The sequence below is a fragment of the Sus scrofa genome, chromosome 3 (genome assembly GCF_000003025.6).
Source record: "Sus scrofa isolate TJ Tabasco breed Duroc chromosome 3, Sscrofa11.1, whole genome shotgun sequence".
Lineage (NCBI taxonomy): Eukaryota > Metazoa > Chordata > Mammalia > Artiodactyla > Suidae > Sus > Sus scrofa.
In genome coordinates this window covers 114,360,953-114,376,019 of record NC_010445.4, presented here as the reverse complement: position 1 = coordinate 114,376,019, position 15,067 = coordinate 114,360,953, and the positions used below count along the sequence as shown (strand labels likewise).

The 15,067-nt window shown below is 42.8% G+C and overlaps 2 protein-coding genes across 15 annotated transcripts in view; one reads left to right on the top strand and one right to left on the bottom strand.

The window, feature by feature from the left end:
- Positions 1 to 12,701, bottom strand: part of ITSN2 (intersectin 2) — a 145,129-nt gene extending 132,428 nt beyond the window's left edge. For 3 of the 14 annotated variants that reach the window (XM_021088354.1, XM_021088357.1, XM_021088361.1), the window contains exon 1: positions 12,062 to 12,511. The gene's annotated coding sequence lies outside the window, so the exon portion shown is untranslated. The other 11 variants (XR_002342965.1, XM_021088363.1, XM_021088358.1 and 8 more) reach the window with 10 other exon arrangements.
- LOC106504180 (formin-like protein 6) lies at positions 9,550 to 14,293 on the top strand. Its single transcript, XM_021088412.1, has 2 exons — positions 9,550 to 9,604; positions 11,844 to 14,293. The coding sequence occupies exons 1-2, from the start codon at positions 9,550 to 9,552 to the stop codon at positions 12,671 to 12,673; spliced, it is 885 nt and encodes a 294-aa protein (XP_020944071.1). The 3' UTR covers positions 12,674 to 14,293.

Here is a 15,067-nt window from a genome sequence, read left to right as displayed (position 1 = left end):
TTTACATGAATAAGAAGCACAGAGGGAAGAAATTCAGAGATGCTTCATCTCGTATCTCTGAAACAAAGGTAACTTTCTAAGTTCTGAAGCCACTACAAAAAATACACGAAAAAATAAAAATTCATCTGTATAAATATTTTAAACTTCTCTTGAAAATAAAATTAAAAGGTATAAAATTGGAGGCATTCTTGCTGTGGTGTGGCAGGTTAAGGATAAGGATCTGGAGTTGTCTCTGTGGTGGCAGTAACTTAAGGGCCTGGCATTGCTGGAGCTATGGCATGGGTCATAGCTGCAGCTCAGATTCGATCCCTGGCCTGGGAACTTCCAAAGCTGTAGGAACAGCCAAAAAAGGGAAAAAAAAGTATGCAGTTGGAGAAAAATCACAATAAACATGATAGTCATTATCTTTAATGTACAGAGAGCTACTAAAACAATGAAAAACACTAAGACTCCAAATAAATACACAATTTTCCAAAAAGGAAATAAAACTGGCTAATACATGTTAGCATCACTAATAATCAAGAAAATGCAAATGAAGTTTTGTTTCTCCCTATAAAGTTTTTTTTTTTTTTTTTTTTTTTTTGTCTTTTGTCTTTTTTTGTTGTTGTTGTTGTTGTTGTTGTTGTTGCTATTTCTTGGCCCGCTCCCGCGGCATATGGAGGTTCCCAGGCTAGGGGTCTAATTGGAGCTGTAGCCGCCGGCCTACGCCAGAGCCACAGCAACGCAGGATCCGAGCCACGTCTGCAACCTACACCACAGCTCACGGCAACGCCGGATCGTTAACCCACTGAGCAAGGGCAGGGACCGAACCCGCAACCTCATGGTTCCTAGTCGGATTCGTTAACCACTGCGCCACGACGGGAACTCCAAAGTTATTTTTTTAAAAAACAGACTCTGGATAATACTCAGGGTTGGCAAAGGTGATAAAAGACCCCCATATTTAGGGGGTACAAACTGGTAGAGTTCTTCAGAAGGCAGTGTGAAAATATACAGCAAGAATCTTAATAATGTTCATATCCTGTAAGCCAATAATTATAATTTCACTTCTGGAAATCTGTCATAAAGAAATAATAATAAATGTGGGAAATACTTTATTTACAGTGATATTCACTGCAGTTATTATTAGTTATTACAGAAAAAAATGGAAATAATACAAGCATCCAAAAATGGGGAAATACACTGAGCAAAATATTATGCTTCCACTTAAATTCATAATGATGTATGAATTATATATCAATAACCTATTTCTTAAAAAACAATTTCAGCTAGACCATATAATAACCTAGAAACTGGTTAGACTCATAATTTATGATATAATATATATGTGTATCATTATTGAAAATAATAGCAGCTAACAATCACTGAATAGTTACCAAATACCAAGCTTAAACTCAAGTCTTTTTTTTTTTTTGGCTTTTTTTTTTTTTTAGGGCCACGCCTGTGGCAAATGGAAGTTCCCAGACTAGGGGTCAAATCGGAGTGCAGCTGCTGACCTATGCCACAGCCACAACAATGTCAGATCCAAGCCATGTCTGCAAACTACACCTCAGCTCTTGGCAACACCAGATCCTTAACCCATTGACTGGGGCCAGAGATCAAACCTACATCCTCATGGATACTAGTCAGGTTTGTTACGCTGAGCCACAACTGGAACTCCAACACTCAGGTCTTTACTTGTTGTCATTGCTCCCTCATAATCATTGACATCATCATTATCAAGGCTACCCTAGAAGTATGAGGCACAGGGCCACTAGCCCACTGTGAGGCTGGCCAGAGATAAATGGCATTTTAAAGGAGGTCTCAGAGTAAACATTTCCTTAGGCCCCTTGAGAATGTTTAAAAAATATTTTGAAATTGAATTTAATTTTATTTATTTATTTATTTATTTTTGCCATTTTCTTGGGCCGCTTCTGTGGCATATGGAGGTTCCCAGGCTAGGGGTCTAATCAGAGCTGTGGCTGCCAGCCTACGCCAGAGCCACAGCAACTCGGGATCCGAGCCACGTCTGCGACCTACACCACAGCTCCCGGCAACGCCAGATCCTTAACCCACTGAGCAAGGCCAGGGATCGAACCCACAACCTCATGGTTCCTAGTCAGATTCGTTAACCACTGAGCCACAATGGGAATTCCTGAAATTGAATTTTAATTATTTCAGAAAAGAAAGATACAATGTCCCTGGTCCATTCCCTCCTCCAAGTCCATCCCAGAGCAGCATCTCTAGCTAACCTAACCAAAAGACAGGACTGATTAGTATTACATTATTGAAAAGTTACCATGAGGTGGTCACATTAAATATACATCATCTCATCATCCTCACAATAACTCATGGATCAATATATTATGATGAAATCTCCACATTTTTTTTTCTTCCTATGGCCACACCCATAGCATACAGAAGTTACGGGCCAGGGACTGTATCTGAGCTGCAGCTGTGACCAGAGCCGCTGCAGCTGGATTCTTAACCCACTGCACCATGGCGGAAACTCCCCAAATCTCCACTTTTCCAAGAAAAGAAAATTGAGGCTTACTGAAGTTGTTACACTCACAAAGCTAATAAAAAGCTAGGCTGGAACTAAAACCTCAATTAGACAGCATGAGCCATGTTTCCAACTACAATAATACATTGTAAAACATGTAAAACAATATGCATGTAAAAACAAAGAGAAAAGATGGAGTGGGTAAGAGACACCAAAATGTGGTTGTCATTGGGTGTTGGACTTGGAGTGACTTTTTTCCTTTTTTTCCCCTCTATTTTAAAAAGCTTCTTCAATCAGTATGTATTATCTTCATAATGAAAAAAGTTTGTTACATGATGAGAAATTAAGCTAAAGAGAAAAGAGATTTGAAAACATATTTAAATTAAATGACAAATAAATTATATTGTTAATACATAAAGTGCTCACTCCTTTTTCAAGACCAGCCATCAGTATACCTCAAGAGGAAGCTAGTAGGGAACATCTCTTAGTCTCTCACCACAGCCAGAAAAACAGTAAGGTAATGAGAGATGGAGAGAAATGGAGTTGAAGCCTCATCCCATTTGCTAACAACCAGGGAAAGACGTGCTGAAGCCCAAGTCTCCACAGACAAAAGCTGCAGTGTTCCTGCTCTCTCCAAGCCCAAGACTTCCACTCCCTGCAAAGGCTGCCAGTGGACCTGGCCCACCATGTCACCAAGCTTCCCTAGGCATTGCAAGATCTTACCAGGATTACACCAGGGCCCTCCAACTTCCTCATCACACTGAAAAGGGGGAATCAAAGGAGAAATTGAGCCCTGTTTCACAGCAGAAGAGATCTACAAGTTAGATTTAAATATTCTGAACATGGAGTTCCAGTTGTGGCTCAGCAGCAACGAACCCAACTAGCATCCATGAGGATGCTGGTTCAATCCCTGGCCTCGCTCAGTGGGTTGGGGATCTGGCATTGCTGTGAGCTGTGGTGTAGGTTGCAGATGCAGTTTGGATCTGGCATTGCTATGGCTGTGGTGCAGGCTGGCAGCTACAGTTCCAATTGGACCTCTTGCCTGGAAACTTCCATATGCCTTAGGTGCGGCCATAAAAAGCAAATAATAATAATAATAATAATAATAATAAATATTCTGAACACTAAGAGTTCCCACTGTGTTGCAATAGGATCAGCAGAGTCTCTGCAATGCCAGGATGCAGGTTCGATTCCTGGCCAGGCACAGTGGATTAAAGAATCCAGGGAAGGTCGCAGCTGCAGCATAGGTCACAACTGTGGCTCAGATCTGAGCCCTGGACCAGGAACTCTAGATGCCCTGGGGCAGCCAAAAAAGAAAAAAAAAAATTCTGAAAACTAGACCAGGTACGCTGGGTGAAAGAAGGTTTTATTTCATCAGGCTTTCCCAGAGGCAAGGTTAATAATCCTCAAAAATCACTCTAAGTAACATGTTTTTCCCAGAATGGAAAAATTTTCATGGCTGTTTTCACTCAGTTTTAGTCTCTGGGCTCCACCCTTTCTCATTCCTTCCCCACTGGGCTTCAAAGCCCAGTTCCAATATTAATTCTTCTGTGTAAGTTTCTCTATTTTATATATTGGGAAGGTTGATGACCTTCTTGCTATCACCAACATCATCATGAGCACCTTTAAGTCAAATCGACAAATATTTACAGAGTCATCAGATAAACACAAAACCTGCATAAGATGTGTAAGAGCAGAGAAGGAGTTCCCACTGTGACACAACAAGATCAACAGTGTTTCTGCAGTGGCAGGGACTTGGGTTCCATTCCCTGGCCAGCACAGTGGGTTATAGGATCCAGCATTGCCGCATCTGTGGCATGGGTCACAACTGTGGCTCCGATCTGATCCCTGGCCCAAGAAAAGAGTAGAGACAAATATTTCTTTGAAAAAAATTTTTTAAAGTATAATCTTATTAATATTCAGAGAAAGAAAATTAAAAGAAGGGTCTTTATATCAAATTAGCAGATTTTTTTTTTTTTTTGTCTTTTATTTTAGGGCTGCACCCACAGCATATGGAGATTCCCAGGCTAGGGGTCTAATCGGAGCTGTAGCTGCTGGCCTACACCACAGCCACAGCAATCCCAGATCCAAGCCACATCTGTGACCTATACCACAGTTCACAGCAATGCCGGACCCTTAACCCACTGAGCGAGGCCAGGGATCGAACCTGCGTCCTCATGGATGCTAGTCAGATTCGTTTCCATTAAGCCATGATGGGAACTCCCAGATTTTCTTTCTTTCTTTTTTTTTTTTTTAAGCCAGTGTTTCTCAAATCCAACTAGGAACCATGTGGTTGCGGGTTCGATCCCTGGCCTTGCCCAGTGGGTTAAGGATCTGACATTGCCATGAGCAGCTGTGGTGTAGGTTGCAGATGCAGCTCGGATCTGGCATTGCTGTGGCTCTGGTGTAGGCCAGCAGCTGTAGCTCCGATTAGACCCCTAGCCTGGGAACCTCCATAAGCTGCGGGTGCAGCCCTAAAAAAGACAAAGGACATTAAAAAACAAAACAAAACAAACAAACAAAAAAAATGCCAGTGTTTCTGAGGATGTGGGGAACAGGACTAGTTTCAATGGGTAGGAGAACACTTTGTTACTGAAAAGTTTTTCTAGAAGCCAACTCAGCAATACATTTACACAAGCCTTAAGAAGTCTCTGCACTACTAACAATATTACTGCAACTACTAGAAATTTATTCTAAGGAAATAATCATAGATGTAAACAGATGTGGTTACAAGAATGTTAACTGTGGCACAATTTAAAATAAGAACAAAAAACCTATAAACTACCTTAATGTTAGAGAACCAGTAAGTACGAGCTATGATATGAGTACAGGAATAAAGTCAGACTAAGTTCATAACCTACAGCTGCCACTTACGGGCTATGGGACCTTAGGAAAAATTATTTAAAAAAAAATATTTTTTTCCTTTTTATGGCCACACCTGGAAGTTCCCAGGCTAAGAGTCAAATTGGAGCTGCACTTGCAGGCCTATACCACAGCCACAGTAATACCGGATCCAAGCCACATGTGTGACCTATGCCGAAACCTCAGATCCTAAACCCAATGATCGAGGCCAGGGATAGAACCTGAATCCTCAAGAAGACTACATCAGGTTCTAAACCTGCTATGCCACAATGGGAACTCCAGGAAAATTATTAAACCTGTCCTTGCTCAATTTTCTCAACTGTAAAATAAATAATAACAGAACAGCTCTTACAGAGAGGCTAAAAACTAAATGAGCAAAAATATGTTAAAATGTCTCAAAAGTAACTAGGATATAGAAAACGCTCAATAAATATCAGACATTATTAATATTCAGTAGTAGCAAGGCAATATTATTTATCTAATAACAATTAGTTGATAAATATATAATAAAGTAGAACCATTATTTTGATAAGTGCTAGTAAGCTATTAAGCCGACTATATAATTTCATTTTTCCCAATGAAACATTTCTAGAACGAGAGCTACCAAAATATTAACACTGAACATTTCTCAGGGTAACATGATTATTAGAGACTATTATTTTCTTCTTTCAACTTCCCTGTAGCTTTCCAGTTTTCCACAAAGAACATATATTACTCATCTCAATAAAAACGGTATAAACAAAAAGTCTAGAGAATTTAAAAACAAACACAACATAGCACTTTTAGAAAAAAATCAAATTAAGGGGTCTATTCTAAATCATTTGACAAATCTGCTCTAGGCTTATGTTATGCCTGAGGGCTGTTGTTTTTCTGGCTTCAGTTACTAGAAAATAGAAACATTCAGAGATCTGCTGGGTCTAAACCAAGTAGTAAATGAGAAACACTTCTATTAAATACAATGAGCTGAAACACTATTAAATTTACTCAGGAAATACAATAATCTTCCCCCAATTTTGAATTCCTTAATAATTTTGAATAAAACAATTTATTTCTCTCAATTTACCCACCCATCACCACCACCTGTCCACACCTCCCCTAGCCCCATTTCCTGCCTACTTTTCTCCACAGCACTTGGCAAATTCTAACTTAAAGACATTTTATTGTCTCTCTTCCCCCTTCTTGAATACAAGTAGCACAAGGGCAGGGGTTTTGTGCACTTTGTTCACTGTTTATATTTGCAGGGGCTGGGCCAGTTTCTGGCATGCAGACACTCATTAATTGTTAAAAGAAAGAATTAATTCAATACCAAGAATTATGAGTAACTTCTTTTGGGTTTAACACTTAAAGAGGAAAGACAGTGGTTGAGAATAAAGAAAAGAAAGCTAAAGCAGATGGCAGAAAAGGAGGAAAGAGGGGCTTTTTTTTTTTCTTTCTTCTATTGAAGCTCCTAGAAAGACAAAGATGAGGTAAAGTCAACCTAATGAGGAAAGCAGTAGCAAAGATCGATTTAAGAGGGAGTGGTAACATGTAATTTTGCAAGATAGGATTTCCAGCAGGCTCAAACCCAGGTATTGGAGAATAGTGCTCAGAAACTTTTTGGTTATCTGTCTCGAACCTAACTGGCTCTTTCTACCTCAATCATCCAAGTGACTTAGCTTTCTGGGGCTCAGAGGAACCCTGGGTCATAGATGTAGGATGCTGGAAGAAGGAGGCAAAAACTCCAAAGTCAGAGTCACGGAATGAAGACCAGAGACCAGAAAGAAAGGAGAGGCTGTCTAAGCATTTCACCAGAACTTCACTAAAATGCTTCCAGTCTGGAGAAGAAAGTAAAAGGAAATTAAATCTCAAGTCTTAACCATGGCTTCTCCTCCATCATTCTGGTTTTCAGGGGTTGCCACAAAGTCAGAGAATGAATGCTACATACTCATTCTTAGTCCACCATCATTCCTTGGCAAACCTCATCAATCTTGAAGTTCTCCCTTATATTCACCAAAAAGTATTTTAAACTCACTAAAAATTAGTTACACAAGTTGTGAAATGTTACATAAACTGTCAAAATGTTACATAAATGTGAAATTTATCATAAATTGTGAAATTTATTAACGTGACCTACTTAATTCTTATATTTAAGCAGTCATTCTTAAGTGTGAAGGAGGAATGGTAGGGTGGTGAGGAAAACGTCCAAATACCTATTTTAAGCAAAAATGAAATGATAAAGCAAGTTATCAGGGTCCTCCTGTCAGCTCAAACTCTGCTGGTTCCTTATCTGTGTTGGACTCTGTAGTTCGACACAGCCACCATTCCTGATCATCCTTTCCCATTACCAAGCTCACACCAATCAAGAACCCCTCAGGCTAAAAAGTAACAGTTATTTAAGCATGTGGATTCAAAGACTTTAATAATCCAAAGCAGCAGTTTCTATTGCAGATAGCAAACATTTTCTTCCTTTAGGCTACTTTCCCCTCCCCTCCCACAAATTAAGAAGAGACTAAAAGGGCAGATTCTTTGTTTGGAAGTGGGATTGTGGGTAAATTCTACTCTATTTTCCAGCTTTCTTTTATGGATTGTTTTGAAGGTAAGATTAAAAATTAAGGGCTAGGAGTTCCCCTGTGGGGCAGTGGGTTAAGGATCCTGCGTTGTCACTGCAGTGGCTTGGGTTGCTACTATGGATGGGTTCGGTCCTTGACCTGGGAACTTCCACGTGCCGCAGGTGTGGCCAAAAAAATATTAAGGACTAAAGAAGCTGATTTATTTTTCACTAGGTAAAAAAAAATTAACAAATAAAAAGGGATGAAGCTAGTTTAGTTTTGAAATTTCTCATTGGGCAAGTTGGAATAATAGGTAACATTTATTAAGCACTAATACTAAGCAGCAGTTGCTGTACTAAGCACTTTATATTACATAAAACAGTACTATCAGATAAGTACTGTTATTTTCCCCATTTTACAGATGAGGCAACTGAAGCTTAGAAAATTAAAATAAGTTGCTCAAGGTCATACAGCTATTTAGTGATGGAGCCAGGAGCAGGAGGCTTAACTTGAAAGCCTGTACTCTTACCTGCTACAGTTATAATCAAAGTAAAAAAAAATTTTATCAAAACACATATACTTTTTCTAAAATGAATATGCATTACTAAAGAAAATGATCTAGAACACATAAAACAGTTGTTTAAGTAAAATAAGTTAAATGTCTGTCATCTGGAATTAGATCCATAAATGCCCACCATTACCACGGCCCAACAGCTTCACAAATAAATAAATCATTCAGTGTCCTTTATATGGCTACGAAATTAATTTTTAAGCGAATCTCTCAAAATAATACATTTACAAATGAAATATGACGTTGCTGCCCTCTTAAAGTTGTAAAAATACATTACTTCTTGATGTATTCATGGTCCTATTTTTGCTGAGTTTCCTCCCCTCCTTCCTGCCACTTCCTCTCTAACTTCAGTTTTAAGATGAGTTCAGTTCCTCCTTCATAAGAATACCTATATGCACACTCTGCTCAACAGGACTCTAACACTAGTCCCTGTGCTCTGCAGAGGATGGTAACAAGTCAAAAAGGAACTCAAGTATATAATTCAGCATTTCTGATGCATCTTCATCTTTAGAACTGTTCATTTACAGAATTAATCCTAAAGATTATTTTTCTACTTCACACTTGAAATCCTGTCTCTAACAATTAGCATACCAAAAAAGTCTTGATTTTTTTAGCTTTCTTCATCAATACTTATTCCATAAATTTTTCCATAAATAAAGTATTGAAAAGATCAGAATATTTAAAAAAGAAAAATAAGCAAACACACTGTTGGGTGATAGTAAATATGTTACATTTTGAGTTACATATTTACTTATTCCGAATCATTTCTGGAATTTGTTAATATAAATGCTTTACGAGTAAATATAGTATATGAAAATACTAGTTAGTTATCAGTGTAATAATATATACTTTTATTCATTTACTCAGCAAATATTTGTTGAATGCTCAAATCACCTTTTTTTTCCCCCTCCAATTTCTGAACCAAGCTGAGTGTACCAGATAAGGGAACAGGTGCTGAAGTTACAAGGATCTTGGTTGGAAACCTGGCTCATGTACTTACTAGCTCAGAGATCCTAGACTACGAATTAACCTCCAGGTTAACATTTCACTTAACTATCTGATGGGAGGAAAAGAACTATTCATAGGGTCTTTGTGAGCTTCAAACGATTATGCAACAGGCGCAGGATCTGGCGGGCATTAAGTGCGCAAAAAATGACAACCATGGTAAATATATTGCGTTATTGAGGAAAGTAACTGAAGGAGATGGCCAAAAAATGTTCATATTGAGGAAAGTAACTGAAGGAGATGGCCAATAAATGTTCTTTTTGTTTTACTACAAAGACAAACATTTGTGAAATTCTGTATTCAAAATACAGTAAAATAAAAATCTTAAGATTATTTAAGGGAGTTCCCATTGTGGCACAGTGGAAACGAATCCGTCTAGGAACCATGAGGTTGTGGGTTCAATCCCTGGCCTCACTCGGTGGGTTAAGGATCCAGCATTGCGGTGAGCTGTGGTGTAGGTCACAGACACGGCTTGGATCTGGTGTTGCTGTGGCTCTAGCATAGGCCGGCAGCTATAGCTCCGATTCAACCCCTAGCCTGGCTGGGAACTTCCATATGACACTGGTGCGGCCCTAAAAAGACAACAAAGGGTTGGGGGGAAGAGGTATGCTAAGTATATAGATAAACTAAAAAAAATGAATAAATAAATAAAGATAAAGAAAAAGAAAGATGGATAAAGAAGATCTTGAAAGTTGCTGAGTTTGATGGATGTATAGAGGTTCTTTTTACTACTCTTTTTTTTTTTTGGCTTTTTAGGGCTGCACCCTGGGCATATGGAAGTTCCTAGGCTAGTGGTTGAATCCGAACTACAGCTGCCGGCCTACACCACAGTCACAGCAACTCAGGACCCGAGCCATATCTGCAACCTACACCTCAGCTCAGGGAATGCCAGATCCCCCACCCCCTGACAAGGCCAGGGATGGAACCCTCGTCCTCATGGATACTAGTCGGATTCGTTCCTGCTGCACCGCAATGTAAGCTCCTCTTTTTTACTATTCTGATTTTGTGAAAATACAAAAAAAATTTTAAACTATAATTCCTATCCCAGCACATGTCTAACACATTTCCTTGTATTCAGAAGAGAGCAGATTTTAGACTCCTTGTTATGTTGAACTAACCTGCTTCCTGCTCAATAATTCAGTACAGGTCAAGTTTTCTGAGACAATTCTACTTTTCATTATAAAGGAATAAGTATATGCATTAAAGGATAACAAACGCAAACAAAAAATGCAAGCTTTTCTTCTGCTCATTAATACATTAAAAAAAAGGAGCCATGCACATTTTTTTCCACGTACTTCGAAAACACAAAAGCCTGTCCTTAAATTAAGCTTCTAAAACAACGTCTTACATACTTTTGAAACTGCAAGTGATATATGTCAATCATATCTCAAAGCTGGAAGAAAGAAATTATAAGGGAATCGTAGGTACAGCCAAAGAAACCAGCACATCTGAGATGCTGCTATCTTTAAATTTTGAGGGACGTCATTATTAATTTATGTAAAGGTTTTGTGATTGTTTCTAGACTACGTTTAGGTTTTATCACTGATTAACAATGTGGCAAACAAGCACAGGAGGAGAGGCAAATGATTTTCTTAAGAGGCTTAAGCAGCTTAACCTACAGAGTCTGTGCTACCTAAATTAAGCTTTCTGGAACACAGAATTTCCAGGCACACCTCACCTATTTCTGGGCAAGCAGGTAAACAAACACTAGTAAAAAACAAATAGAGCACTTAGTAAAGCAAACATTTTTGTGTTAACCTTAATTCTTATCACAAAGTGATTGGCTCTATCAAAAATATTCCTCATTCCTAATCAAGACAAATGAAGCATCCCTGCCAACAGCAATCATTCAGCGATAAAGCATAGGAATAATAAACCCAAAAACACCATCATCTTACAGAATGCAAAGCCATCTGCAGTTTCAACCTTGGCTTACCCATTCACTATGCACATATAGGCGTCTTTTTAAATGGTAATAAGCAGCAATAAACTTTACTCCGGCCCAAGAGATTACATCTCTCCGTGCTTCCTGTTCACCCTGGAAGTCAATAACGCTGAAGTCAAATTGTAACATTTCCCAACTTTGGTTTAATGTGAGCGGTGGACGCCGAGCATCCGCCCACTGGCCTCTCGTGACTCGGGCTACTTTGACGCACTGGGATGCGGCTCACCTGACCCTCCGCACCAACCGTTACCAAGAAGGAAAACCAACTCCGTGAAAATAAAATGGGGCCCCAAGGAAGCTCGCGGAAAGCCAGGGGGCCACGCCGCTCCCGAACCTCGGCGGCGTCCGCACCTGCCAGGAGAGGCCGCGGCCAGGGGCCGGGGCTCGGCCGCAGATAAGGGGCAGCGCGGTCCCGGCCCCTCACTGTCCGCCCTGGCCCCGCCGCGGGGACAGGAACCCACGGCCGGAGGTTTCCGCCAGGCGCCGCCAAGCCCGCCAGGGGCCTAGCTTGGGGGCCGCCCAGGCTCCCGAGGGCAGTCCGCGTCGTGCGGGGCCGTAGCCGCCTCCCAGCCCGGCCCCCGGGCCGGCCCGCGAGCCTCCCCGCAGCGGACGCGGCGGCGCCCGCACCTGCCCGGCGCCCTGCGGCAGCCCCTGCGAGCGCCTTCACCCACCTGGCGCGCCCGCCGCGCCTCCCGCACGTCACAGCGCGACCCCGCGCCCCTCGGCACCAGCAGCGCGGGCGCGGACGGACGCCGGGAGACCCTGCTCGGCAGCCGCCGCCGCCGCCGCCGCGCCTGCTTCGTCTTCAGGCCGCGGACAGCGAACCTGTTGCGCAGCCTGTCACGGCCGCTCGGGCTCCGCGGCGCCGCCTCAGCCCCACAACAACATGGCGGCCGCGGCCTCCGCAGGAAGCCGGGGGGCGGGGAGGGAGGCGACGGGCCGGGCAGCTGACGGCCCGCCCGCCGCCGGGCACCGACGCCCCCACCCTCAGGAACCCGAAATTGCCCCGGCGCGGCTCCGCACCCCCAGAGCCCCGGGTACCGAACCCCGCGGGCCTGGTCCTAGTGCTCCGCTCTCCCCTCGGGGAGGCCCCGAAGCCCCCGGCAGCCCTTCCTGGAGGGGCGCCGACCCACCTGGCTCCTCCTCCCCGAGGTGACATGTTGAGGTTGGGTGGTGCGTTTCCTGCCACTGCAGACCCCACGGTTTTGGAGAAGGGCAAGCTGTGCTGCACCCACAGGAGGTTTCCTCTGAAGCCTCCTTGCTCAGTCAAGTTTCTTCCTTGACCTGGGAGCAAGATTCCTCTGGAATGAGTGTGGCAGGAGGAGGCCGTGCCTCGCCTTGCTCTTGGGTCTGTTGCAGGCCTCTCACCCCCTCCAGGTATCCCAGGAGGACTCACCGTACTGAACAGCCATCCACTCAGCGTTCCTCACTCTCCTCCATGACAAGTATAAAGGGCGAGAAGGGGGCCTCCAGCCCCCATCCCTAAGCAGAGCGGCCACCCCGTATGCTCTGGCCAAGCAGTAAGAAGTCATCTCTCCTTGAACTCCACTACCAGCTGGCCTGCAGATGCTGAACGTTCTACCCCACCTGAGAGCTGCCTGACAGGTGAAGCTCAAATTCACTCTCTTTTTCCTCCCCTTTCAACTCCTGATCGCCTCACAAAAGACCATACTTGAACTCAGTCACCACTCTAGGAGGTACTCATGTGGCTCAGCGGGTTAAGAACCCCACTGGTATCCATGCAGATGTGGTTTGGTCTCACTCAGTGGGTTCAGGATCTGGCTTTGCCCCCAAGCTCCAGCATAGGTTGGGGGTGTGTCTGGGATCTGGCCTTGCTGTGGCTGTGGTGTATGTGGGCGGCTGCAGCTCCAATTCGACCCCTACCCTGGGAACTTCCATATGCTGCAGGTGCAGCCCTAAAAAGACCAAAAAAAAAAAAAAAAAAAGTCACCGCTGTTCATGGAGGGCTTGCCCTAGACACAGCACTCCTTCAAGAGAGAGGCTCCTTGTTGATGTTAGAGGAGGAGTCAGTGGGGTTCCTATGAGCATAACAAAGTGGGGGTCCAAGACCCAAGATTTCTCTTGGCTTTTAGAGGCAGAGTGGGGGCTGGTCCAGTATACAAAACTCACATCCCCATGGCTTTTGTTGGAAAAGAAGAAATCTGCAGATCACATGATTCCATGGCTTCCCCTTCATTCCTCACCTGTTGGGGCATGTGAAGGCTGGCTTGAGAGGGATGGTTTCCAAAACCCAGGCCTATCTGAACTAGCCACCCAACTCATGTGAGGAACTTAGCAAACATCAGTGATGATAAACAGGCTTTTCCTGCTCTCACACTCAGTGTTTTTCCCAACTCTTTGATTGGGACCTGACGAAGACCAGATAGACAGGTCCTGAGCTTCAGTGACACAGAGAGACCTGACTCCTTTGCATTAGCCTAGGAAGTCCCTTATCTACCAGAGACCAATCAGTCTATCCCTTATCTACTGAGGACCAATCAGTCTGCAAACAAATCACCCACTCTTGAATACATGGTCTCATTCCCATGACAGACATCACCAGTTAATTGTGGTTCTCCCTTCCAGAGCCCATACTTCAGTCCAAGCTTCTGAGTCCTCCTCAACGTAGTGCTCCAGAGAGGTATCCTGTAAGGTGAAACCTATTTTTTATTCCTGATAGGCAGATTGGTAGCCAGTCTCTATTTTCCTCCCATCATTTGATCAGTGTCATTTGTGTTTCTGGGTTCTGGACCTGATGCAGTTCACCCTGAGGCTTCCTTCTTTCTGAAGGAGGTGCCAAATCCCTGGCAGGACAAAAGTGAACTTTATAGAAAGGAACAGTTATAAAGAAGTTAAAAAAAAAAAAAAAAAAGGAGTTCCTGTCATGGCGCAGTGGTTAACGAATCGACTAGGAACCATGAGGTTTCAGGTTTGATCCCTGGCCTTGCTCAGTGGGTTAGGGATCCGGCATTGCCGTGAGCCGTGATGTAGGTCGGCAGATCTGGTGTTGCTGTGGCTGTGGTGTAGGCCAGCGTCTACAGCTCTGATTAGACCCCTAGCCTGGGAACCTCCATATGCTGAGGGAGCAGCCCTAGAAAGGCAAAAAAGACAAAAAATAAATAATTAAAAATGTTCTATTAAAAAAAAAGTAAAAAAAAAAATTAAAAAGTCTCCCTAAGATAAAAACACAAAGAACCTCTGATGGAAATTAGGGTCCTGTATATAATTGGGAGCCTATAGTACCCTAAACACTAAAACAATTATCTCATGGTTCCATTTAGAGCTTTGAGGCTGGTTTGTCCATATTATCACATTCTTTCAGAGTTGATGGTTTGCATAGGTGATCCCTCCACCATCCCAGTTCATTGACTTCCTCTTTTCTTCATAGGGCAGGCCTTGGGACTGTATCTGTAATTTCTCTCTTAGTCTTTCCCAAATCCCATCACCTCTTTTTCACCTCCAGCATCAGCTGCAGATCAGATGCCTAGAGGAACCATGTGCTACCTAAGACATATAGAGACACTTGACAAGCCTAAAGAAGATTAGGGATTATGTAGGGTGAGGATGTTGAGAAGTCAGTTAGGGGACTAGTGTATTTCTTACCTTTCTTTAAGTTCTGCCACAATTTAAGATGGATTCGAGGCCTCTTCCCCGGTAAGGTAACCTCGCTTTTACCA

Bases quoted from the DNA above. Each gene is read 5' to 3' on its own strand.
- LOC106504180 (XM_021088412.1), top strand. From the start codon at position 9,550: ATGCAACAGGCGCAGGATCTGGCGGGCATTAAGTGCGCAAAAAATGAC. The intron at 9,605-11,843 runs GTAAATATATTG...CCGCGGGGACAG, and splicing joins CGCAAAAAATGACAACCATG to GAACCCACGGCCGGAGGTTT.